The sequence below is a fragment of the Podarcis erhardii genome (genome assembly GCF_964252035.2).
Source record: "Podarcis erhardii genome assembly, chromosome: 6".
Lineage (NCBI taxonomy): Eukaryota > Metazoa > Chordata > Lepidosauria > Squamata > Lacertidae > Podarcis > Podarcis erhardii.
This window is the reverse complement of record NC_138510.1, coordinates 90,302,227-90,329,056: the sequence shown is the minus strand read 5'-3', so window position 1 is coordinate 90,329,056 and position 26,830 is coordinate 90,302,227. Positions and strand designations below refer to the sequence as shown.

The window sequence follows — 26,830 nt, the reverse complement described above, 5'->3', positions numbered from 1 at the left end:
CTCCTGCCAGATGGGCATCTGCGCTTGGCTCCGCCACCCCGGGCATCCCCGGGGAAAGGAGGGCGCCCCCATATCTGCATCCTTCTGCCAGAGGGGCGCCTGGCGCAGAGGCAGCGAGGCGCCCCTCGGGGGATTCCGGCAAGGCTCCTCTGGGGCGCCGTGGCCGGGCATCCCCGCGCGCGCGCGCGCCCCATCGGAGTTCAGCTGGCTGGCTGGCGGCGCGGACGGGGGTCCTCCTGCGACGGGGGGGGGGGGGCGGGCAGGCCGATCCGCGGAGCCGCGCCCCCGGCCGCGTCATCGCAAGCGGCGCGCCCGCGCGCGCTCCCGCCGCCGCCGCTCCGCTCGCCCCGTCGCAAAGCAGCCCCGCCGGCCAAGCTCGCCTCGGCCAGCCCGGCGCCCGCGCCGAGAGGCGGGTCGGCGGCCGGGGACGCGCCCGGCCACGACGGGGGCTGGAAGCGGCCGTCGGAACCCGCTCGGCTGATGCCAGGTAAGGAGAGCGCAGAGCCGGCCGGGCGCCCCCCATCCGGGGGACCCTTCGTGCCTCGTGGGCCGGGATCGGGGCCAGGTGCCTCGGGGGAGGAGGGCATCTCGGCGCCCCCCGCCCCGCCCAGGAAGTCGAGGAAGCCGGGGCGCGTGCACGCCAGGGGGGTGTTGGTGGCGGGTAGGGGTCGCCCCTCGCCCTCCCCCTCGGCGATGCCCTCTTCCTCCGGGCATCCCCGGGCCTGCCGGGCCCCATCCGCAGTCCCGCAGCCCGTCGGGGAGCGCGCAAGGTGGGCCAGGCGTCCGCAGCTGGATGCTCTTCCGACCGAGCGCCCCGGATTCGTCCCTCCCCAGGGCCCTACGGGTGGGGGGCGGCTTTGGGGTGGGGGCCCTCTCCTCTCTCTGCTGGGCCGCCCCCGATGAGAGCGATGGGGAGCAGCCGGCCCTGGAGGGGGGGGGGCTTGAGCACACACGCCAGGCCCTCCGCCAGCCCCACGGCTCGGAGGGCAAGCGCAGGGGAGCCAGGGGTGGGGGGGGCTAGGGGACCGGGGCTTGCAAAGCTTCTCCAGGCGACTCTTGGCTCTCAGCTGCTCCGAGGAGGTGGAGACGGAGAGGAACAGCGTGCATGCAAAAGGAGCGGATTCCCCCTGCTGCTGCTCCCAGATGCAGAGACAAGGCTCGCATCCTCGCGAATTTTGCATCTTCCTAACTCTTGGACAAAGTCCCACTTCATCTTGACAAAGTAGGGCTCGCCAGCCTGGTGTTGCTGGGCGGATGTGGATTTGGGGCAGCGGTGGGGAAGGATTATGGCTGGCCTAAGAATCGGGAGCTGTTCTCCAAATGCTCCACTACTTGTAGCATGCAAGAGAGAATCCCAGCCCCAGCAGCCAAAGGCGTTGCAAATGCTCTCCAGTCGCTCTCCATGGTGCCTGGGTCAGGGAGGCCCTGGAACAGAACAACCCTCTGGTTCCCAGGGCCAGCCTGCTTCCAAGATCCCTTGGCTAAGATGGCTGAGACTCGGCCGGTCGTGAGAGGAAAGGGAGCTTCTTTTCCACACATTGCATCCTCGCCGTTGTGCATGCAGACGGTGTCAGCAGGATATTTTGCTGCTGCCGTTCCGAGTGTGGAGAACGTTGCTTTTCTGAGTGTTTCTAGATTGAGACGTCGTAGGGGCTTGTTAGCCACAAATGGATTTTCATTCTCCTTCGGAAAGGCTGGGGCTTTCCTGGTAAGCTGTTCAATATGCTCACTGAATAACCAGTTTACACCCCCCCAAAAGAACCTGTGAATGAGAGGGTTGGGGGTGAGCCTTTAGGGAAAGGACTGGCCTCCAGGCAGGCTGCAGCAGTACTCATTTGAGAAATGTACTGGGTGGGGTGTGAAGGTTTGTCCATGTAAACCAGCCCCAGAAACTCCTGTCTATCTATCTATCTATCTATCTATCTATCTATCTATCTATCTATCATCTATGTATCCGGCCATCCATGTCTCTCTCTCTCTCTGTGTGTTCCTGCTGGAGCTTTTTCTATGTGCTTATGAGCACTCTGTGCATTGCCTCTCTTTGGATCAAACATTGCTAGGGCATCGACTGACTTGGAGGTTTCTAATGCCGCTAATCTGAAACAGATGTGCTATAGAAGCACAGAACTGGAAGGGATCCAAAGGTCAACCTGTCCAACTCATGGCCAATGCAGGAAATCCATCACGACAGCATCCCTGATAGTTGGCCACCTGGCCTCTGGTTAGAAGGAGAGTCCCTGGTCTGTTTCGCTGTCAGCTCATGCAGTCAACAAGTTTTCTGTCATACTAGTTCTACATGCTTTTTCTTCCAATTTGAACCCATGGCTACAGGTCCTTCCCTCTGAAATAGCAAGATGAATCTCTTCCATCATCTCTATGATAGCCCTTCAGCTACCTGAAGATGGCTCTCATCTTGCCTCTAGGCTATGCTTCCCCTTCAACCTTTCCTCCCAGGACTTGGTCAATGGCCCTCACTGCTTTTGTCAACCTTCTGTGGGCATTTTCTAGTTTGGTAGTTTCCTTCTTAAACTGCAGTGCTCAGAACTGAACATCAGAACTGAGCTGACAAAGTAGAGTAGAGCAGCACTGTTATACCTTGCTAAAACATCAATTTCCTTTTCATACTATAGAATTGAGATAGCCTGTGGAAACATTAAGCTTGTTTGCTTATCCAGTATTTAAGTGCTGGCATCTGTGAGTGCATTAAATGAGGCAGTGGTGAAATGAATATTACATTCATCTGCCAAGCGAGGTATCCTAAGTGGCCTGTACGTTTTTAGAGACTGTGGGGCTGCTCTGGCGGACTCCAGGTGAACATAGCAAGCTGCCTCAAACCAAGGGAGTCCCTCTAGCCCAGTATTGTCCAGGCAACACCTCTTTGGACATTCAGGCAGGGGTCTTTCCCAGTCATGCCAGAGACTGAAACTGGGAGCTTTCCCAAGCAAAGCAGGAGATCTGCCATGGAGCTATAGGCTGGTGCTTAATCCACAATTCAAGCTGATTCTTGCCTGTGCTACAGCATGCTTGTTAACACATTTCTAGGAGAAGATGCTTGATTACTACAAATTAGTGCTGATATGAAATCTGTGTATCTTTTCCTTGCTTCTTTTCCTTTCCACTCTTGCAACATAGAAAGAAACAGCTGTGTAGTTTCATTTGTTCATAGGGCTACCCAGTTGTTGGCCAATGGTCAGGGGCAGAGGCGTTGCGTGCTTTGCTGGTGCCCGGGGCGTGCACACCAAGCAGGACCAAGGGCTGGGTGTGGAGGGTAAACAAAACCCACACCAGCCCAACCCTCACCACCACCACCAGGCGGGCATGGGGCACAGAGGCTGGCTGATGTGGCCCTTGGCAGGTGCATCCACACCAACACTGGCCAGGTGGACATTCAGCGAGGACCGGAAGCAACGCCAGGCCAGGCTCTGGGGCCCAGAGAACCCCGGTGGCAGGCAGGGCAGGGATCCCTGTATAGGGGCGCCTGGCTTGCACCACCTCAGAATCATGTGCCCAGGGCTACAGCCCTCCTGGCGCTCCCCATGCTACACCCCAGTTCAGGGGTGAGGGAAGTTGGGTCGCCACAGGTTCCCCACCTTTAGGTTTGGGTAGGAACAACACAAGATGCATATTTTATTTACTCAGAAGTAAGTGCCATTCAGCGATGCAGGTGGCGGTGTGGTCTAAACCACAGAGCCTAGGACTTGCTGATCAGAAGGTTGTGGTTCGTATCCCCGTGACGGGGTGAGCTCCCGTTGCTCGATCCCTGCTCCTGCCAACCTAGCAGTTCGAAAGCACGTCACAGTGCAAGTAGATAAATAGGTACCACTCTGGTGGAAAGGTAAACGGCGTTTCCATGTGCTGCTCTGGTTCGCCAGAAGTGGTTTAGTCATGCTGGCCACATGACCCGGAAGCTGTATGCCAGCTCCCTCGGCAAATAAAGCGAGATGAGCGCCGCAACCCCAGAGTTGGCCACGACTGGACCTAATGGTCAGGGGGCCCTTTACCTTTACCTAAGTGCCACTTGGGGACGTGCGTGGCGCTGTGGTCTAAACCACAGAGCCTAGGGCTTGCCAATCAGAAGGTCGGCAGTTCTACTCCCCGCAACGGGGTGAGTTTCCATTGTTCAGTCCCAGCTCCTGCCCACCTAGCAGTTCGAAAGCACGTCAAGTGCAAGTAGATAAATAGGTACCACTCTGGTGGGAAGGTAAACGGCATTTCCGTGTGCTGCTCTGGTTTGCCAGAAGCAGCTTAGTCATGCTGGCCACATGACCCGGAAGCTGTCTGCGGACAAACATGGGCTCCCTCGGCCTATAGAGCGAGATGAGCGCTGCAACCCCAGAGTCATCCATGACTGGATCTAATGGTCAGGGGTCCCTTTACCTTTATAAGTGCCACTCAAGGTGGTTGGGGGCCCTGTTGCAGTCCCCAAATAGGGGCTGCTTCCCACTCTGCAAAAGGAACACATGGGACAGTTATTGCGCTAAGTAAAGCCTTGTGGTGGCGTCTTAAAGACTTGAGAAATTTACCATGGCACAAGTCCTTGGGAAGTGCAAAAAAATTCACTGAACGTGTGGTGTTTCACAACATCAAAAACATTTTGGGAACCTTAATAATCATAAAGAAAATACTCTGAGCATTTTAAGTTCAATTGACTCGTCCTTGCCTTTTCTGACTTCCTGTCTTGGGCCTGTCACCTATTCTCAACCTAAGCGACCTCACGCAACTCTAATGAATATAGACAATGGCTGCGAAAGGGGGATGAGTGCTTTTTTCAGAGATATCAAGTCTGGATTGCTTTCACCAGGTGATGTGTTTTTGTATGTAAAGGTTCCTGTTTCTCTGGGTATGTTACCCCTGCAAATTAGAACAGCCGCAAGGCTGCAAGCCAATCTTAACCTGGCCTGATTATTACATGTTGTTGTTTTTTAAATAGTATTTATTAGATTTTCAACAAGAAAAAAGTTACAAAAATAGTAAAAAGAGAATACAAAAAATACAAAAACCAGAAAAATAGAAATAATAAAGAAAAAGAAAAACAGTTAAAAATAAATCCCTCTTTCTATTATCTTACCACTCATTTACTTATTTTATTGACTTCCTCGCACCTCCCTTTTTTGTATTCCATTTAATAATTAGTTCAGCAAATCCATACCCTCTTTGTTTACTCTTACTTCTTTATCTTCATATATTGTAACTTCGAATTTTCATCTAATATCAATCCATTTTTACATATTCCTATTTTGCCTTATTGCTAAAACCACTTTATTTCATTCCAACATCATTAACATTCAATAATTTTACAGTGTTTCTGTAAATAGTCTTTAAATTTCTTCCAATCTTCTTCCACCAACTCTTCTCCCTGGTCTTGGATTCTGCCAGTCATTTCCGCTAATTCCATATAGTCCATTACTTTCATCTGCCATTCTTCCAGGGTGGGTAGGTCTTGTGTCTTCCAATACTTTGCGATGAGTATTCTTGCTGCTGCTGTAACATACATAAAGAAAGTTCTATCCTTCTTTGGCACCAATTGGCCGACCATGCCCAGGAGAAAGGCCTCTGGTTTCTTCAGGAAGGTATACTTAAATACCTTTTTCATTTCATTATAAATCATCTCCCAGCTGATTATTACATGTTTTAGATGGAGAGTCCAGTACTCTCAGTTTTGGGTGCTGATGTAAAAAAAAGGGGGTTTGGCTTTTGCTGCCCAGCTCCCCATGGGACACTGAGCCCCCTAAGTCTATGAGGGGTCAGAGAAGAATGGATGGAGGCAGGATCCAGTGGAAAGCAAGGCAGATATTTATTTGTTCTGTTGCAACAGAGCTCCCTCCCCTCCTTGCAAGGGGGGAGAGACCCCGAACAAAAGTGTGCAGGAACCTTTAAAGACTTTGGACATTGCCCAACCCCCTTAGCCAAAGACCACCCCAAAATCATCATACATACAGCATAGGAGACTGGTCTACAGCAGGAATCCTGTCTGCCAAGATACCTGATAATGGTCACTGATTGCAATACCTGGGCAGCCTGGCCATTCTTTGGTGATGGTTAATACTTTAGTTCCTGAATCCAGGTCACAGGCTCACCCTATTCATACACAAATTGGGCACCAGCTTGGCTGCAAGGATTTCCAGAAGGAGGTGTGCAAGGTGCCCTCTAACCGCCTTTGGAACTCCACTCTCGATTTGTGTAGGGTTGACTCCTGAGCCTGTAATTCTCCCGAAGATGTCCCACAAGACAGGGGACTCGCCTGCAAATCATAGATATGACTTCTATTAATTGGTAAGAACACTGAGAAGTATGAGCAGCTCATCTCATAAAAATCATTTAGAAAGTTGCCTTCATGTTTTGGTCTAGAACTTTGCTTCCAGGAGGGATAAAAACTGTGGGACAGATTCAGCCCTCACCCCCCTCTTCTGCTATCAGAAGCCAGCACAAGGATGGCTGCTAGTGTAACACAGCTTTGTTCCCTCTCCTGCCCACTAAATCTTCCCCAGATCTGCTCTGGAGAAGTGGGAGAAGGAGAGAGGACAGTCTGTGCAACACTGAATTCTGCCGTGTTAAAAAATGAAAGCTTAGAACCCGAGGCCCTTGTTCCTGATGCAATTGCTCCAATTGCACCATTATAATCTAGCCCTGGTCCCACTGCATTCAGTCAGCTCACTTCCAGATAAGTGTGCACAGGATTGCAGCCCAAAGTAACGCGTGCAATGATTCTCAATAAACAAAATCGATACTGTAAAATAATACCAAAAAATAAGACAGTGAAGCTGGCAATATTTCACAATAAAACATAGTTAACGTTAACATATCTAAAAAAGTGCTAGGCTAATAAAATGGATTTGACTTGACCCTGAAAGGAAATCGGCGCCAATTTGTGGTGAAAGCATTTCAAAGCAAGGGCACAGCTAGGAATTGTTCGTCTTTATTCCCAGTACTTTTCGATGCATTTTTCAAGGAAAAGGAATCAGTAAATTCAAGTCAAAATACAAAAGTCATAAACAACTGGAACAATTTATTCAGTACGGTATTTTGACATCAAGGGACGCAGGTGGCACTGTGGGTTAAACCACAGAGCCTAGGACTTGCTGATCAGAAGATCGGCGACTCGAATCCCCACCACGGGGTGAGCTCCCGTTGTTCGGTCCCTGCTCCTGCCAACCTAGCAGTTCGAAAGCACGTCAAAGTGTAAATAGATCAATAGGTGCCACTCCAGTGGGAAGGTAAACGGCGTTTCCTTGTGCTGCTCTGGTTCACCAGAAGCGGCTTCATCATGCTGGCCACATGACCCGGAAACTGTACGCCTTCTCCCTTGGCCAATAAAGCGAGATGAGCGCCGCAACCCCAGAGTCGTCTGCGACTGGACCTAATGGTCAGGGGTCCCCTTTACCTTTACCTTATTCTGACATCATACCGGACTGGTGCCCTCTTTAGGCATTCGGCTTGAGTGCGCAAAGAGGCAAGCAGCCACCCAGGGGTGGGCCTCACCCTCTCAACAGCTCAGCATCCTCCAGGCACCCCCCCACCCCACCCCACCAATGCATGCCAACTGCGCGTGAGTCTTAAGGGGGCTTAAGGGGAGCAGGGTTTCCAACATGGGGGCAGTGGTAGAGGGGCAAACATGATGTGCACCCGGGGGTGGAGTGATCTGCCCATGGGGGCGCGACAATCCTCCTGGGGGTGCCAGCGCCACCCGCCAGTCACGCAAATACGCCCGGCGTGTGTTTACTACTTTAAAAGCAAACAAACAGAGTGGTACCTTGGGTTACATACGCTTCAGGTTACATACGCTTCAGGTTACATACGCTTCAGTTTACACACTCCACTAAGCCAGAAATAGTGCTTCAGGTTCAGAACTTTGCTTCAGGATGAGAACAGAAATTATGCTCCGGTGGCGTGGCGGCAACGAGAGGCCCCATTGGCTAAAGTGGTGCTTCAGGTTAAGAACAGTTTCAGGTTAAGAACGGACCTCTGGAACGAATTAAGTACTTAACCCGAGGTACCACTGTACTGTATTGGTCTGTTTAAATATGAATTTTAAAATAAATAAAACTACTTCAAGGTAAGGACATAATGTATGGCCATCTAATATATTGGATGCTAGTCGACTTGTGACGTGGCCCAGGGCACATTTTTAAGTTGCCCCTTGTCTCTGGAACTTGCCCCTTCCAGATAGCGCTATTAAGACTTCCAGTTAGCAAGAATTTTAGCACAGAATAAGTATTATTTATAAAGAAACACATGCTATTATTACAAAAATCCACCAGACATGAAATGAAGCGTACAAGTAAATGCATACGAGAGTTTTTAAGCCTGCTGAAAAGGCTCCTCTCTGTTTCCCCCTTCTGACTCTCAAAAACAGGGTTAAAAACTCTTGTGTGCATGTACTTCAAGATGGCAAGAATTTTGGCAACACCTCTTTCGAGAACGGCTTCCCTGGTACCTGCTTGAGATAATCTTTTCTGTGGCAAGCAAATGCCTTTCTTTTCCTCCAGGACTTTCAGTGGCTTGCAGCCATTTTTAACAATCTTGGCATCTTTTATCAACCACCCTTTTAATATTGTTTATTGGGGCTGTTTAATCTGATGTAGATTTGTGTATCTGTGCTTGGAGAGGCGATTCTGTTGCAGTTGGCTTCTGTAGTTAAGCCATGCTGCTGTATCTCAGGGCCATGGGTTATCGCAGCCATGCTCTTAATCGCAGGGCTATGGGTTCAAGCCCGCGGTTGGGCAAAAGATTCCTGCATTGCAGGGAGTTGGACTAGACTCCCCTGGTTCCTTCCAGCTGTACAATTCTATGACATGCTGTTGGTCTGCTTTAAATTGTCTACAGTAGAGTTGCCACGTTTCAAACTATTTCAAGCTTTTTAAAGGGGAAATTGGCACTGCCGACATGGGCTGCCATATGTCTGGATTTTTCTGGACATGTAGCCTATTTCTGCCCAGACGCCACTGACAAATGCGGTATTCCGTATGTGTCCAGGAAAATCCGGGTGTATGGCAGCCCTACTCTAGAGGCCATGTATGTATGGAAGCAAATTTCCATGTACATAATCTTCTTCTTTGGCGATCCCTCGTAGCCGATTAAAGATGGTCTTCCATGAATACAATTTTAACAGTGAGGCCAATTCTGGATCCACACATCCTTCCACAGTGGGGACATAGGTGTCCGGGGTGGGAGTTGATCACAGTGAGGGTTTGCCAAGTGTGCCTTCCTCTTAGCATGTTTCTCCCTTTCGTCCTGAGTTCGAGCATCTTCAAAGCACATGACACCTTTGGCAAAGGCTGTTCTCCAATTGGGGCACTTGCAGGCCAGTGTTTCCCAGTTGTTGGTGTTTATACTACATTTTTTAAGATTTGTCTTGAGAGAGTCTTTGAACCTCTTTTGTTGATTACCAGCATTACACTTTCCATTTTTAAGTTCAGAATAGAGTAGTTGCTTTGGAAGGCAATAATCAGGCATCCGTACAACTTGACCATTCCAACAAAGTTGATGTTGAAGAATCATTGCTTTGACACTGGGGATCTTTGCTTCTTCCAATACACTAGTTTGCCTGTACATGTATGTAATCACTATGTACATGATCCATGTACATATTCACTAGGCAGCTGAAATAGGGTTACATGTAACTTGGCAGAGTGTTGGTGCTGACTTTTAAAGCCCTAAACAGCCTCAGCCCAGTATATCTGAAGGAGCGTCTCCACCCCCATTGTTCTGCCTGGACACTGAGGTCCAGCGCCGAGGGCCTTCCAGCAGTTCCCTCACTGCGAGAAGTGAGGTTACAGGGAACCAGGCAGAGGGCCTTCTCGGTTGTGGCGCCCGCCCTGTGGAACGCCCTCCTATCAGATGTCAAGGAAATAAACAACGATCTGACTTTTAGAAGGCATCTGAAGGAAACCCTATTTATTGAAGTTTTCAATGCTTGGTGTTTTTAAAATTGTGTTGGGATCCGCCCAGAGTGTCTGCGGAAAACCAGCCAGATGGGCAGGGTATAAATAATAAATTACGGTATTATTATTATTATTTTAGCTCAAATGGGCACAGTGCTGCAAAAAGAGCTGCCCTTTGCTCAAGTGACTCTATAGAATCAACATCTTGTATCTCCTAAGAATCCTCATACATTAGCACTCTTCCAGAACCGTTTCAGTATTGGTCTGTCATGGCAGAAACAACAGAGAATCCCGTGTTTCTTAAAGGCATAGTGGAATGTTCTCTCAGAGGCACCAGTAAAGGCCAGGGTCACATCTTTTACATCTTGTATCATTTCATTTTGTTGGACAATTGGAGGGTTTGATATTTGCTTTGTAAATGGTGCTATCCTGCCTTGCACACAACTCCCACCGGCCAAAGGCACCACCCTCCTTCGTAACACCAGGTCCCAAATGAGATACAGTGGTGCCTCGCAAGACGAAAAGAATCCGTTCCGCGATTCTCTTCACCTAGCGGTTTTTTCGTCTTGTGAAGCAAGCCCATTGACGGCTTAGCGGATTAGCGCTATTAGCGGTTTAGCGGCTTAGCGGATAAGCGGCTTAGCGGCTTAGAAAAAGGGGGGGAAAGAAAAAAAACCCCGCAGGAACTCGCAAGACATTTTCGTCTTGCGAAGCAAGCCCATAGGAAATTCGTTTTGCGAAGCACCTCCAAAATGGAAAACTCTTTCGTCTAGCGGGTTTTCCGTCTTGCAAGGCATTCGTCTTGCGGGGCACCACTGTTACGCTACATTTATTGTGGGTGAGCTTCATGAGGCTGGAGCCGAACTTCCTCGTAGGCTGTGTGAGCCATGAAGGTAGCAGGGAAGCTGTTGTGCATACAAAGTGAGCTTACAAGACAACACTGACTATTCTGAAAGCAAAACAACATCTGTATATCAAATTGTACGTATATCAGACCTTCCTCGATACGATTTTGGCTCTCCGACAGTTGCAAGACAAGCAGAATTATAACACATGTTCAATGTGAAATGGTTGGGTAGATGTTATAGGAAGCTGTAGACAAGTAGGTTGTCTTCCAAGTCCTCCACAAATTGAACTTGATCACAGTTTATAGAACCCGATATAGAAACATACGCAGGGGCTTTCCCACAGTTCCGAGTGTGCAGCACACTGACATTCTCAATATAGCAAGTTTACATTCAGACTGAAAAGTCTGAGTGTGATCAAGATGGTGAGGGAATCTGGTTGCCTCCCTTTTATAGTGCTTTGCCAGGGACATTACACTCAAGGTGATTTGTGGTAAAGCATGAAAAACCGAATCAATATAAATACATCAAAATAACATTCTTATGCCTAGCATGTTAACAAGAGAACTCAGAATGGTAAATCTTGGTGATGAAAACCAATGCATACTATGAAGAGCTCTACAAAGATCTTGTGCTGGTCCAGGGGGGAGGTTACCGTGGGGCGAGGTCCAGGACCTGAGTTGAGGGTCGGCAGACAGTCCTCCACGGGCGAAGCGGGTTCCACAGCAAGAAGCCGGGCAAGGAGAGGAACTCTGGGGGAACAGGACTGGATGCTGGCTGAAACAGCTCTTCAACGACGACGTTGCTCCCACAACCTGGGACTGGGCTGACTGGCCTTTATCTTCTCTGAGGCCAGGGGCAGTCCCGGCCCCCAGGAGACCCGCCTCTCCTGGCCTTAAGGCGAGCACTCCTCCTGGGAGAAACCAGTTCCCTTCGCCTCTCTGCCCTGAGCCTCTACAGTTCAGGATAGGCTGAAGGGTTACTGGGCCCAGGGGGAGACTCACCTGCAGGCACTGAGTCCTCAACCACCTCCGGAGCCAGAGTGGATTCACCTGGTGCCTGCTCCTGAGGATCCGGCACAGGTGCAGGCGCTTCAGAATCAAGGCCCTGCCCCAGCTCAGCCGGCCCTGGAGGTGGGGACTCCTGTGCAGGCTGGGATTCCCCAGCCTCTGGGGTTCAGCCTCTGAATCCCATCACAGATCTCTCCAAACTAGGAGATGAGGAGCAAAACGGGCAAAAGAGCTTCTGTGTAAGGAAGCACAGAGTGACCACACTGCCACAAAGGTGGAGTTGGGCTATGTCATCTAGCCCAACTCCCAGACAACCCAATACTGCAGCATCCTTGGTACATGGGGGATACGGGTGGCACTGTCATCTAAACCACTGAGCCTCTTGGGCCTGCCGATCAGAAGGTTGGTGGTTTGAATCCTCATGACGGAATGAACTCCCGTTGCTCTGTCCCAGCTCCTGCCAACCTAGCAGTTCAAAAGCACGCTAGTGCAAGTAGATAAATAGGTACTGCTGCAGCGGGAAGGTAAATGGTGTTTTCGTGTGCTCTGGTTTTTGTCATGGTTACCCCGTTGCACCAGAAGCGGTTTAGTCCTGCTGGCTACATGACCCAGAAAGCTGTCTGTGGACAAACGCCAGCTCCCTCAGCCTGAAAGCGAAATGAGCGCCGCAACCCCATAGTTGCCTTTGACTGGACTTAACCATCCAGGGGTCCTTTACCTTTTTTTTTTTTTACCTTTACATGGTCAAAACGTACAATTCGTTAGCTAAAGAGAGTCCACCACCTTCTGAGGCAACCTGTTCCATGGCCAACAACAGCTCTTATAATCAGGAAGAGCTTCCTAATGTTTAGTCTAAACCTGTTTTCTTGTAATATGAATCTATTGCATCCGTAGGGGGAACGGAAAACAAATCTGGTTGTGTGACAGCCTTTCATATCTTTGATGATGGCTCTCCTCTCACCTATCAATGGTCCCGCTTCCAGACCAAACACACCCTAACTCTTTCAACCTTCATAGGAGTTGGGTTTCCTGGCCCTTCATCATCTTTGTCACCTTCCTCTGGACTTGTTCCACCTTCTTCTGCTGAGGTTCCGAGAAATAGGCACAGTATTCCTCATGAGGTCCGATCAAAGCAGACTAGAACAGTACCATTATTTCTAATGATCTGAACTCCCTACTTCTCTTTATCCAGCTTAGAATTGTGTTAGCCTTTTTTTAGCTTGTCACCTAGGTATTTATCACATGTTATCCATCCTCTGTTTGTGGATCCAATTTTCCCTACCTGTAAAAAGAGCTTTATATTTATCTGTTGACATGCATGTTATTTGTTTGGGTCCATCCTATTCTCTTGGATCCTGTTTCTATCTCCTAAGGCACTGGCTTTCCCTCCCGTTTTGGTGTCATCTGAGAATGTGATGAGCATCCCTGCTTTTCCTTTCAACGAGTCATTTATAAATGTGTGGAACAGCTCTGCACCCGGGACAGAGCCCTTTGGCCCTTTGCTTGTCAATTCTTCTCAGAATGACAAGGAGCTATTGATGAGCACGGTTTGGTCCAGCAAGCATTGTCCCCCTACCAGCATTGTCTAGCCCACATTCTGACAATAACATGACGACACACCTTGTTGAAAGCCTTGCTAAAATGAAGGTATACTAAATCCACAAAAATCCCCCGATCTATCAGGCTAGTAGAGCTATCAAAAAGGGAGATAAGTTTAGTCTGGCATGACGTCTTGGTTTATGGGTTGCAGGTGTTTGCTGTGGTGGCAGCCGGTGAAAGATTGAACCCCCACCCCACCCCCATAGGCAACTTTTTAAAAAACAGGGGGGGAAAGTTTCTGTTACACCAGATAGGAAACAAAGCGGAAGCAGACCATGAGAAAACTATACGAACCCCTAGGATTTTTTAAAAACTGCCACCTAGTTTAACTAGATGCAGAATATCACCTGAACTGAGATATTATATTTAAATTTTAAAAGACAGTTGAATACAGTGGTACCTCGGGTTACAGACGCTTCAAGTTACAGATGCTTCAGGTTACAGACCCAGGTTACTAACCCAGAAATAGTATCTCAGGTTAAGAACTTTGCTTCAGGATGAGAACAGAAATCGCGCGGCAGCAGCGGGAGGCCCCGTTAGCTAAAGTGGTGCTTCAGGTTAAGAATAGTTTCAGGATAAGAACGGACCTCCAGAACAAATTAAGTTCTTAACCCGAGGTACCACTGTACTTTAAATAATTGGTTGTTAATTTACTTAGACTGCAATCCTACACCAGGTCTATGGCCACTGGAGGAGAGAAACTGCTGGAAAGATCCAGAAAATGTGCCAGGGTTATCCACCAACGCTGGATATTAATGGGAGGAGAAATGAAGGGAAACCCCTCAAAACAAAAGGGGGGGGGATGACCCAGAAAAGCCCCTCTTCCTACTTGGACAATAGGGGTTTGCCACAGGCGCTCCTCACTGCCTTGAAGATTGCTCAATATTAATTCTGAAGCAGAAATCACAGGCGCAGGATTTTAAGAGCTCCTCTGTAATAACTGTGAGAACCCAAAATCTGATGAGAACAAGAAACCGGAAACCTTACGGAAGCAGCTTCGCAAAATAAATGACCTTCGTCTCAGGGGGACGTAATTGTGAATCCATGTCCCTTCTTTTGAAAACATTGCCGCACTGTTTGTCCTGTATTAATGAATCCAAACAAAAATGAATCTGAAAGTGTGCCCGTTTTGTGAATTGGCATGAATTAATCTATACATACATACATAATGAACATCTTGCATTAAGACAAGCCGGGGGCAAGTGGGTACATTCCAGTCCTGTGATTCCATCATTCATCTAAATCATTCATGAAATGAAATTACCATGGTTAGTTTGATATGATTTGTTCTTAATAAATCCATGTTGATTGCAAATATATCACTCCTGTTTCTTCTAGATGTTAAAGTGAATCCCCCCCTTTTTTTATGTTGCTGCAATTACTTTCCAGGGATGTGATTTGCACTCAAGGCTTCGTTTGCAATTCCCCAGCCTTCTGGAAACTCGTCTCTGTTTCAATCACTTTCGGTGGTGCAATTTGTCAGGTCTTTCTGACTTGTAGTTAAAGACGCTGTTTGTGGAAGTCTTCTGCCGTCCTGTCTTTCTGCCATATTTTTCCTCTGTTGCTACTTTCCCCTCATTGAAATGAAGCAGAGGGTGATAAATAGGGCAGTGCTGTGTTGGGGGGGGGGAGCTAAATATGGACAGGAAGGGTGTGCATAACGGAAGGCATTGCAGCTTTTAATGCTCTCAAACCAGTAGCATCGGTGGGCGAGCATTTGGATGTTTGGAGATACAGAAAGTTAACTCCTTGCTGCAGCTTGGTTTGGAATTGGGCTCAGCAAAACGGAGAGCCTTCTCTCTCAATAGATTATAGCTTGGTTTATTATGAATAAGCTCCATTCTGAAATTCAGTCCCCATCACACCTTGAAAACATGATTAGAAGCATGAATGAATGAATGAATCTTTATTTGCTTCAGCCATCAGCCATAGCAATAAAACAACAATACGATATACAAAGAACAGAAATAAAAAGTCAATTATGTACAGTGGTACCTCCAGTTAATTCGTTCCAGAGGTCCGTTCTTATCCTGAAACTGTTCTTAACATGAGGCACCATTAGCAAAAGCATGCCTCCCACTTCGCGCGCACCTCTAGCGCACGATTTCCGCTCGCATCCCGGGGCAAAGTTCACATCGGGAGCAACTGCTTCTGGGTTAGCGCAGCTTGTAACGTGACGTGTGCACAACCAGAAGCGTTCGTATCCAGAGGTACCACTGTAAAATACATTTTAGGGTTTCAAATCAATAGTCAAATGTGGGTCTTATTCTGATTGCCCCAGCTAAAAACAGGGCCGTCTTTAGCAGATGCGCGCAAGGGGTGCAAATATCCACCCAGCGCCCCCAAATTACCATGGATAGTGTTGGGGTGGCCATAGCTGTCCACTGCCAGCCATTGGGGGGGGCGCAACTCTTCCCCATGCCGCTGCAGGAGAGCAATCCCCACAGAGGCTTGGGAGTGAAGTTGCGCCCCTCCCAAGCCTCCTCAGGAGAAGAAGAGTTTGGATTTGATATCCCACTTTATCACTACCCTAAGGAGTCTCAAAGCGGCTAACATTCTCCTTTCCCTTCCTCCCCCACAACAAACACTCTGTGAGGTGAGTGGGGCTGAGAGACTTCAGAGAAGTGTGACTAGCCCAAGGTCACCCAGTAGCTGCATGTGGAGGAGCGGAGACGCGAACCCAGTTCCCCAGATTACTAGTCTACCGCTCTTAACCACTACACCACAGTGGAGGAGAGCGATCCCCACAGAGGCTTGGGAGGGAAGCTGCCCGCCCGCTAGCCTTATGGTTGGCGGGGTACAGCTGGCGGGCGTGCAGGGAAAGGGGAGGCCACCGGCAAAGCCGCACAGCTCCCCCACTTGCTGGGGCGCCCCTGAGAGGCCAGCGCCCTGGCGTGATGCACCACTAAGCCCTATGAGAAAGACAGCTCTGGCTAAAAACCTTAATGATCAGAAGCATAAAAGGACCTTAGTGCCTTCCCGATCTTCCTACGAAATCTTGCAGCCTGCTCCCTAGACCTATTTAAGGTGTTGTTGATATTGACATATACAACCCTAGCTATCTGAATAAATGTCTCATTCGTCTTCAACCTGCCTAGATCAAGAAGGGAGGCTCTTTTAGTGACTGGGCTGCCTTCACATCCTGTTGCATTGTTGCATGCCTCCTTTGATTTTGTGTTGTTTTGTGGTTTTAATTTAATATTTTTAATGAATTTGATGTAACCGTGTGGTGAAGGGAGGGCTGCAAGCAGTGCTTTTTTCTGGGGGTACGCAGGGGTACATATACCCCTAAACATTTTGTGAATCTGTGTATTTTTGTCCATTTGCTATATTTATTTTTCATGATTTGAACTATAAAATGGTGATTTTCTTGAGTCAAAATGAGAGTACCCCTAAACATTTTTTTAAGGAAAAAAGAAGCGCTGGCTACAAGTACAAACAAACCATTCCTCTACCCGTGGATACCAAATTGCAGTCCTCTTTCAAATCCCACCTACTCCATCTTGCCTTGTCACTCAAATTTTCTGCAATGCAGACTCTTTATTTCCCTTCTCTTGCTGTCCAGGCTGCTAATATTCTAAAGTATCTTTCAGCTGGAAACGTGGCAGCCACTGCCTAACTGTTTAGAGAGATTGCTCTCCCAGTCTGAGCTGAAGGGGAATCTGGCAGGGGGAATGAGAGGAGATGCTCAGAGCTCTCACAGGAGGAAAACCCAGGTGACCAAATGGCAGGAGGATTCTGGCTCTGTGTGTGCATGGGGAGGGCAGGGGCAGAAGGATTTCCTGTGTTTTATATTTAAAAGCCAATTGATCAGCAACTTGTACACATGGTATGAAATGAGGTTCTGTGTAGAGTTGCTTAGATTCTTACACACACACACACAAACACACACACATATATATATTTAAATTTTCTGTTTTACAATGTAGAATATTCATTTAAACAACCTTAAAATATCAATGACTTCCCTTCTGCTCTTTCCAGGGTTCATTCTGTGTAACATAAATCCCTGCATATTTTATATAAACCCAACCATTCATTACTGCGTTATTACAGTGGTACATCAGGTTAAGTACTTAATTCGTTCCGGAGGTCCATTCTTAACCTGAAACTGTTCTTAACCTGAAGCATCACTTTAGCTAATGGGGCCTCCTGCTGCCGCCGCACCACTGGAGCCCGATTTCTGTTCTTATCCTGAAGCAAAGTTCTTAACCTGAAGCACTATTTCTGGGTTAGCGGAGTGTGTAGCCTGAAGTGTATGTAACTTGAAGCGTATGTAACCCAAGGTACCACTGTACATCCATCAAAACTTATTTACACTGTGGAATTTATCTTACTGCCCATGTTTTCAAGTGCACACAATTCCCCCCCCCCCACACATATATTCAATAAACATTTTTCAATCTTCTCTAAATGTAGGTTCTTCTTGTTCTCTTAGTCTATATGTTAAGTCCACAAGCTGCTGATATTCCATCAGTTTAAGTTGACATTCTTCTTTAGTTGGGACCTCACTCGTTTTCCATTTTGGGGCTTACAAAACATGGGCTGCAGTGCTAGCACACATAAATAACCTTTTTTGACACCTGGGAATTTCCATCTGAATTATCCCCAACAAAAAGGACTCTGGGCTTTTGTTTTTTGTTTCGGAAAAGTGCTTTTAAACATTTTTTTCAATGCATTATAAATCATTTCCCAGTTCTCTTTTACCCTTTTACAAGTCCAGCCCATATGAAAGAACGTCCCCTCAACCTCATTGCATCTGCAGCACTTACCTGATTCAGTCTGACACATCTTAGCAAGCCTACTCGGAGTTAGGTACCATCTGTAAACCATTTTCAAGTAGTTCTCCTTCAAGGAATAACATGTAGAGTTGCCTAGATTCTCAAGACCCCATCTTCAACCTCCCTAAATTGTCAGTGAAGTCCACAGAAGTCCCCCACCATCACTCCATGTCTTCTGCAGCACTTGGGATGGAGCTAGGAGAGCAGCGACTCTCCTCCATTCTCCTCCCTGCTCTCTCACACCACTGTTGTTCTTCTCACAATTACCATGAATTAATGGTAATTCTGGTCCAGAATGGGGTAACTGTGCCCCTGAAGGACCAGGTGCGCAGCCTGGGAGTCATTTTGGACTCACAGCTGTCCATGGAGGCTCAGGTCCATTCTGTGTCCAGAGCAGCTGTTTACCAACTCCACCTGGTACATAGGCTGAGACCCTACCTGCCCATGGATTGTCTCGCCAAAGTGGTGCATGCTCTGGTTATCTCCCACTTGGACTACTGCAATGAGCTCTACGCGGGGCTACCTTTGAAGGTGACCTGGAAACTACAACTAATCCAGAATGCGGCAGCTAGACTGGTGACTGGGAGCGGCCGCTGAGACCATATAACACCGGTCTTGAAAGACCTACATTGGCTCCCAGTACGTTTCCGAGCTCAATTCAAAGTGTTGGTGCTGACCTTTAAAGCCCTAAATGGCCTCGGTCCAGTATATCTGAAGGAGCATCTCCACCCCCATCGTTCTACCCGGACACTGAGGTCCAGCGCCGAGGGCCTTCTGGCGGTTCCCTCACTGCGAGAAGCCAAGTTACAGGGAAACAGGCAGAGGGCCTTCTCGGTAGTGGCGCCCTCCCTGTGGAACGCCCTCCCACCAGATGTCAAAGAGAACAACAACTACCAGACTTTTAGAAGACATCTGAAGGCAGCCCTGTTTAGGGAGGCTTTTAATGTTTGATGTATTACAGTATTTTAATATATTTTTTGGGAAGCCGCCCAGAGTGGCTGGGGAAGCCCAGCCAGATGGGCAGGGGTATAAATAATAAATAATAAATTATTATTATTATTATTATTATTACTCGCTTACTACAGTTTTAGCCACTCAGCATGTGTCATATCAGTGCCCTGATCTCACCATGTGATTTTTTTTTCTCTCTCTCTTCTCGCCTCACTGGCAATTCTGTCTGATCCATCCTGGAATTAGCGGCTGAGATTTTAAATGAAAATAAATGCCAGTCTTTGCTCATGGATAATGCCTAGAAATTGGATTTGATTAACGTTATTGACACTATATATTGTTTAATTAAGCACATGCCCACACAGTGCAGGATGATGGCATTTGCATGCAAGCAGAGAAGGCAAATTCAGGATTGGGATGAAGAAGAAGTCCTCTCTAGAGTGTGAATCAGGTGCTCAGATATGAGTTATGGAAAAAGAGACCGCAGGTGGGCTTGCAGCCTGGCAGGCAGCAAAGAAAAATAGATGGACGAACCTCCTCAGCAGCAAATAGCTGAAAGTTAGTGCAGCAGGCAGTGAGACAGGATTGGGTCCCTGGCACCAGGTCATTCCCATGAGCAGAAGGATTGTGCTTTGTGCTGCGAGAGCCCCAGCTTGAGCTGTCTGTGGGTCTTTCTCCTGACCAGAGGTCAGAGGCTAGAGAATCGGGGCCTTCCTTGCAGCCCACTTTCCCCCTCACAATGAACTGAGGGCCAAACGATGTATCTTCTGTTCCTTCTTACATTAGGTTTGAAAAACAGTATTTCATATTTATGAGCTGCACAGCTATGTCTAGAGTTCCTCAGAATTGTGATGGGAGACAAGAGCGGTCCTCTGGAACCGTTACCAGAATGTCTATATGAGCATTTTTATTTTATTTTTAAGTTGCAAAGTCACCAGTTTCAAGAAGAGTAATGCTAGATTTATGGCAGATTTTACTTCCTATTCCCACCCCCCCCCCGCCACCTTTCTACCTTCATTTTCTGTTGCTAACTCAACTAGAGATTTTGCAGCTGGGATCAGCCTGGGACGTAAGAACATCAAACATTGCTAATTCTGGCTGAACTCAGACTGGAGCTCATTTTATAGCTTACTTGAGCAAGGAAGGGATACTTTTATGCCTTGATACTGTTAGCACAACTGTCATCAAGTGAAAGTGGTAAGGAGTAATTAACAGTGGCTTCCAGGCTGCTTATAGGAGGGCCCAGGGCTGTCTATTCTTTGCAAATCTCTTGCAACTTGGCCTCCCATACACCAACCCCTCCTTAGCTTAGAATATCAATAATAATACAGCCGTACCTCGGATCTCAAATGCCTTGGCTCCCAAACAAATCGGCTCCCAAACAATCAAAACTCGGAAGTGAGTGTTCCGGTTTTTTAACGTTCTTTCGGAAGCCAAACATCCAATGGGGCTTCCGATTGGCTGCAGGAGGTTCCTGCAGCCAATTAGAAGCCGTGCTTTGGAAGTCGAATGCTTTGGAAGTCGAACGGACTTCCAGAACAGATTCCTTTCGACATGAAAAAGCTTTGCCATACAGGGCTGCATCCAGATGTCGTCGTCTTCTTCTTCTTCTTCTTCTTCTTCTTCTTCTTCTTTAAAAAATATTTTTACTAAACCATTTTAACAAAACAATTATCAATCAAAATAACCAATTACATTTCCCCCTTTTCCCCCTTCCCTCCCTCTCCCACCCCCTAAGGACTTACCTCAGCTCCCCCCTCTGATTTGTTTACACATATTATTCTCTGCATGTTAAAAATTGTACATATCATTACCTTATCTGTCATATATTCTACTAATAAATTTGTGGATGTTTATTCAAAACCTGCCAAGGAGTCCAAATCATTTTGTTGTTTTTTTAGACAGTTTGTTAAGTTCCCATTCTTCCTTGAAGTCATGGTTGTCCTTATATGTCAGCTTTGCCAACTCCGCATAGCTCATCAGTTTTTCTTGCCATTGTTCTAAAGGTTGTCTTCTAAAGGTTGTATAGTTACTTATCTCTTTGACCTGGGGAGGCATCAGTTTATTCCCCACCCCCACCCCTCCAATTATCTTTAGGCAGCTTTTCAGACTTGCTCCTTTCCCAAGGCAGTGTTCCTTATTCAAAAACCAATCTCCGTCTATCTCTACAAGTGCACCATTTCCTTTTCAGACAAATGTGGGGAAGGAGAAAGTGAGGCTAGGTGTGGATCTCTCATCCGACAGAAGCCGCTGTGTCACGGCTGCCTGCCTGGTACAATTTTCCTCTGGAGAGGATAATTGGGGAGCATGCAAGCAGGACTGGGAAAGGTGCCCACTTAAGGCTGACCCAGATTTTTGTTGCAGAAATCAAGCAGGGGTGCTCACCTAAGTGGGTAAAAGGTAAAGGTAAAGGGACCCCTGACCATTAGGTCCAGTCATGACCGACTCGGGTTGCGGCGCTCATCTTGCTTTATTGGCCGAGGGAGCCGGCGTACAGCCTCCGGGTCATGTGGCCAGCATGACTAAGCCGCTTCTGGCGAACCAGAGCAGCGCACGGAAACACCGTTTACCTTCCCGTCAGAGCGGTACCTATTTATCTACTTGCACTTTGATGTGCTTTTGAACTGCTAGGTTGGCAGGAGCAGGGACCGAGCAATGGGAGCTCACCCCATCGCAGGGATTCAAACTGCCGACCTTCTGATCGGCAAGTCCTAGGCTCTGTGGTTTAACCCACAGTGCCACCCGCATCCCACCCATATATGCAGATATGGAATGGGGACGGGGATGGGGAAATAAACATTGACATCATTCATTATCTAAGGCAAGGGTAGGCAACCTAAGCCCCGGGGGCCGGATGTGGCCCAATCGCCTTCTAAATCCGGCCCACGGACGGTCCCGGAATCAGCGTGTTTTCACATGAGTAGAATGTGTCATTTTATTTCAAATGCATCCCTGGGTTATTTGTGGGGCATAGGAATTCGTTCATCCCCCCCCAAAAAATATAGTCCAGCCCACCACATGGTCTGAGGGACGGTGGACCAGCCCACGACTGAAATAGGTGACCTTGTTGTAGTCAACTAGCATGGCCACTCTGTAGACTCAGACTGGTAGTGGATCCCAAGCAGAGGTGGATCCCAGTGCTTGATAAGCAGAGATGCCAGGGTTCCACTCCCTCAGCCTTCTTCCAAATGAACAGTAGCAACTACTACCACCACCAGTGCCAGATTTACGAATAAGCTAAACAAGCTATAGCTTAGGGCCCCAAAAAATTGAAAAAAACAACCTGAATGTACATTTCCAATATATAAGATAAAAAACAAATACAGTGGTACCTCGCAAGACGAATGCCTCAAAAGACGAAAAACTCACAAAACGAAAGAGTTTTTCGTTTTTTGAGTTGCTTCGCAAGACGGATTTCCCTATGGGCTTGCTTCGCAAGATGGAAACTTCTTGCAAGTTTGTTTCCTTTGTCTTGCAAGTTTGTTTCCTTTTTCTTAAAACCGTGCATTCACTTCAAGGAGCAACTCATAGCACACGGTGTGGTAGCCTTTTTTGAGGTTTTTGAAGACTTTGGTGATTTTTGAAGCTTTTCCAAAGTCTGTGCTTCGCAAGACGAAAAAATCGCAAGACGAAAAAACTCGCGGAACAAATTAATTTCGTCTTGCGAGGCACCACTGTAAAATAAAACCTACAAACAGCAACAGCGTTTTGTGTTGTGTAGGCTCCTATAGCCTGCTCCCTAAAATATCACTGGTTTGCTCATTTCTATATATAGCAGGCATGTCTAAAATCCAGCCCGAGAGCCAAATCCGGCCCCCTGGTCGATTTAATCTGGCCCCCCAAGCAATTCTGAGAAGTGAATCTGTTGCGGCCCCCGAGCGCCTTGTGGTCAGCTTGTTCTGCACAGGAACCAATGCATCTACAGAGAGCTACAACTCTCCAGCATCAACCCTTGGAACCACTTTGGCCGGCCCTCACGCATGTTCACTTCATCAAATCTGTCCCTCTTTGAAAAAAGCTTGGACACCACTGATATATAGGGTGCCTACATTCTGCATGTGCAAATGGCTTTAGATTCCTATTAGGTCCATAAATCACCATATAGCATATATTCAACACAAGAAACACTGACCATTTGTTGTTGACAAAGGACAGCTGGACATATAAAGGGCCCCATTAGCTTCAGTAGCACAGGGCCTCATCAAACCTAAATCCGGCCCTGACTGCCACCAAAACCACTTTGAAGGTCTTGGGTCTGCCTGCGTACTAGGGCTTGAGTTCAATGCTCCCCAATGTTTGGGTTTCCCCAGTCCAAAGTGCATGGAGGTGCCTAAGAGGGATGACGGACAAGCTTTGCCTTGAGAGACATGTATTACCGTATTTTTCGCTCTATAAGATGCACCAGACCACAAGACACACCTAGTTTTTGGAGGAGGAAAACAAGAAAAAAAATATTCTGAATCTCAGATGCCAGAACAGCAAGATGGATCGCTGTGCAATGAAAGCAGCAATCCCTCTTGCTGTTCTGGCTTCTGGGATAGCTGCGCAGCCTGCATTCGCTCCATAAGACGCACACACATTTCCCCTTACTTTTTAGGAGGGAAAAAGTGAGTCTTATAGAGCAAAAAATACGGTATATTGAGAAGAACTGCTTTATACGGTATGTAGGAAGAGCCACGTTGTTCTCCAGTGCGTGGCTGCCAGGCTATTCAGAACAACCCACAGAAAGGCAGAGACGATTTAATTAAATATTGAAAAGTGAGGTCAAGTTATTAAAATAATTCCGCCACTTTTAGGAATAAACTTGCCTTTGGTACCTTGCTGCAGGCTGTTCTGCTGCGTTAATTCTGGGAGTTCCACTTTTGCCGGCCCATGTCTTGCTCTTGCCAGGCAAATTCATGAGGGAAGCAAATATGCAAATTGGGTGTCTTTGCGGACGCATCTGGGATTTGAAGCAACAAGCAAAACCAGAATGGAACCCCTGAAGTCATGAGCCCGACTGCCTTTGAATCTCCATTCCTTTGATCGCAACAATTGCCAATTGCCACAGCTCTGATTTCCATAGAGATCTTTGCTTGCTGCTGGGAAATGAATGAGAGCACAGGGACTGCACACAGAGAAAGGAATGGCTCAGCATTCTGACAGCGGCTGGCCAGATGCCACAGGGAAAGTCTCAGGCGTGAAAAGGTGGCAGTATCCAGACCTTCCTGTTTGCTGGTCCCCACATCTGACTGTTCATCATCTCTGCCCTGGGAGTGCCAAGCAGTCTTCCCCAATATGATACCCTCCAGATATTTTAAACCAGCTGCCCTCCAGAGCTGTGCTTGCTGGGAAAGATGGAGGTTATAGTCCAAAACATCTGGAGGGCACCAAGTTGGAGAACGCTGGTTTGGAGACTCTGATGCATCTGTTATCCAAGACTCATTGAATCTAGATTCAGGTAGGTAGCCGTGTTGGTCTGACGCAGTCGAAATAAATTAAAAAATTGTCCAGTAGCACCTTAGAGACCAGTTTGTTCTGTGTATAAGCTTTCGTGTGCATGGTATCTGAAGAAGTGAACATGCACACGAAAGCTTATACCCAGAACAAACTTAGCTGGTCTCTAAGGTGCTACTGGACAATTTTTTAATTTTTTTCATTGGATCTAGTAAACCCCACCAAGTGATTCTCTTCTGTGATCTCCCAGCTTTGCCTAAATGAATGAAAAATGTGATGTTTACTGGTGAGGGATTAGCTCAGATCCCGACCGGATAGGATGTAGGTTCTCGATACATCCTCTCATGTCTTTTCTTTGGTTTATTTCAGATCTGAATGGATGTCTCCCAGAAAGCGATGGCTGAGCAGAACCCTTGCTTGGAAATGCAAGTCTTGTTCACCATGGATCCTGCTCCAAATAGGTTTGGGTCAGGAGGAGCAGAACAAGTCACAGGAGAAAGGATACCCTGGGAAACGTCTGTGCTGGTCCTGTCTGCGGCTCTGGAAGAGTCTGAACCAGCTGAGGAGTAACATATTCCCCTTTTACACTGATACAGCTGTCCGATAGTTTCTCTAATTGTTGAGGAGCTGAACAAGTTGCTGCCAGGAGGTCCATAAGAAAGATTGCCCTCTGACCAGTGCGAGACTCCTCTTACCTCTAAGAAGGAAATTAGTAGTGAAAAGTCGGAGAGAATTGAGAGTGGGAAGGGACGGAAGGGAGAGGAAGGAAAAGGTTGGTGCTTTCAGGGGTACTGAGAATAGTCCTGGGCAGAAGGCAACTCCAGTAGGGGGCAGCGAAGGATTTGCTTGAGGTCATTCCATGAAGGAACCTCCATCCATACGTTGCAAAGCCTCCAGGAGCAATGATTGTGTCGAGGGTGCTGTGTTTCTGGGCTACTGGAGCCTGAGGACATCACATGAAGTCTCTGGTCCATCTGCCATTGCTTTGCTGGAACTTCTTCTGTGGCAGAGGACTTCTGCTGCCCGCCTCGTGACACTTCATCAGAGATGAGCGCAGGCCTGCCTTTGTAGCAAGGAGGCCCGAGGGAATAGTGGGCGCCTCCATTGTCTCACCATGGTGCTTCCACCCCCAGACAAGCGGCATGTGTGTCTCACCACTATTGTTATAATGACCAGCATGGCATTCATGGATGCTTATCTAGTGGAGCAGAATCAGGGGCCCCGTAAGATTGGCGTCTGCATCATCGTCCTGGTAGGAGACATCTGCTTTCTGATTGTGCTGCGCTACGTGGCTGTCTGGGTGGGGGCTGAGGTCAAAACGGCCAAGCGTGGCTATGCTATGATTCTGTGGTTCCTCTACATCTTTGTACTGGAAATCAAACTCTACTTTATATTCCAGAACTACAAGGCTGATAAGAGAAACCTGGAGACAGTGGCCAGGAAGGCACTGACCTTGCTGCTCTCCATCTGCGTGCCAGGACTATACTTGGTGCTCGTGGCTCTGGACAGCATGGAATACATCCGCACTTTTCGGAAGAAAGAGGACTTGCGAGGAAGGCTCTTCTGGGTAGCCTTAGACCTCCTGGATATCTTGGACATTCAAGCCAATCTATGGGAGCCACACAAGACGGGGCTGCCCATCTGGGCAGAAGGTCTCATGTTCTTCTACTGCTACATTCTTCTCCTGATCCTCCCTTGCGTATCGCTCAGTGAGATCAGCATGCAAGGCGAGCACATTGCTCCGCAGAAAATGATGCTCTACCCCGTCCTGAGCCTGGTGACCATCAACGTCGTCACCATCTTCATCCGCGCCATCAACATGGTGTTGTTCCAAGACAGCAGAGTCTCCACCATCTTCATCGGCAAGAACATCATCGCCATCGCCACCAAGGCCTGCACGTTCCTCGAGTACAAGAAGCAGGTGAAGGAGTTTCCCCAAAATGCCATTGCGCTTGAGCTGCAGCAGAACTCGGTGCCCCACAACCAGACGGTCCACAGTTCGCAGGGCATTGCCCACGAGCAGTCGCCCACCAGGGAGATCTTGGACACATGACAGGGCTCCTCGGGCGTTGGCGCTCGCACACCTTCCCTTGGCGGAGTGGGAGAGGGGGATTGTGCTCTCACCCCAGCACCCAGAGCTGCCCCCACCCCCGGCACAAGGTTCTGATCAAAGTGGTGGGACACCCCATGCATCTCAGGTATTTCCTTGGGGCCCTCTAGAAAGAAAACAAAACCAAATGGACCTCCGGAGAAGAACTCTGCCCCAGTCAGCATCTGATCTTTTCTATCTGTTTGTTACCTGTGCATCACAACATGACGGGAATGAG

General features: G+C 48.0%; 1 protein-coding gene across 2 annotated transcripts; it reads left to right on the top strand.

The window, feature by feature from the left end:
• The first annotated feature begins 387 nt into the window (after window positions 1–387).
• On the top strand, window positions 388–26,830 carry TMEM121 (transmembrane protein 121). 2 transcript variants are annotated; one of them, XM_081866140.1, is made up of 3 exons: window positions 388–487; window positions 24,873–25,755; window positions 25,903–26,830. In XM_081866140.1, the coding sequence occupies exons 2-3, from the start codon at window positions 25,618–25,620 to the stop codon at window positions 26,554–26,556; spliced, it is 792 nt and encodes a 263-aa protein (XP_081722266.1). In that variant the 5' UTR covers window positions 388–487; window positions 24,873–25,617; the 3' UTR covers window positions 26,557–26,830. The 2 variants fall into 2 exon arrangements, with proteins under 2 accessions (XP_081722266.1, XP_081722265.1); XM_081866139.1 differs by having other exon boundaries at window positions 24,873–26,830.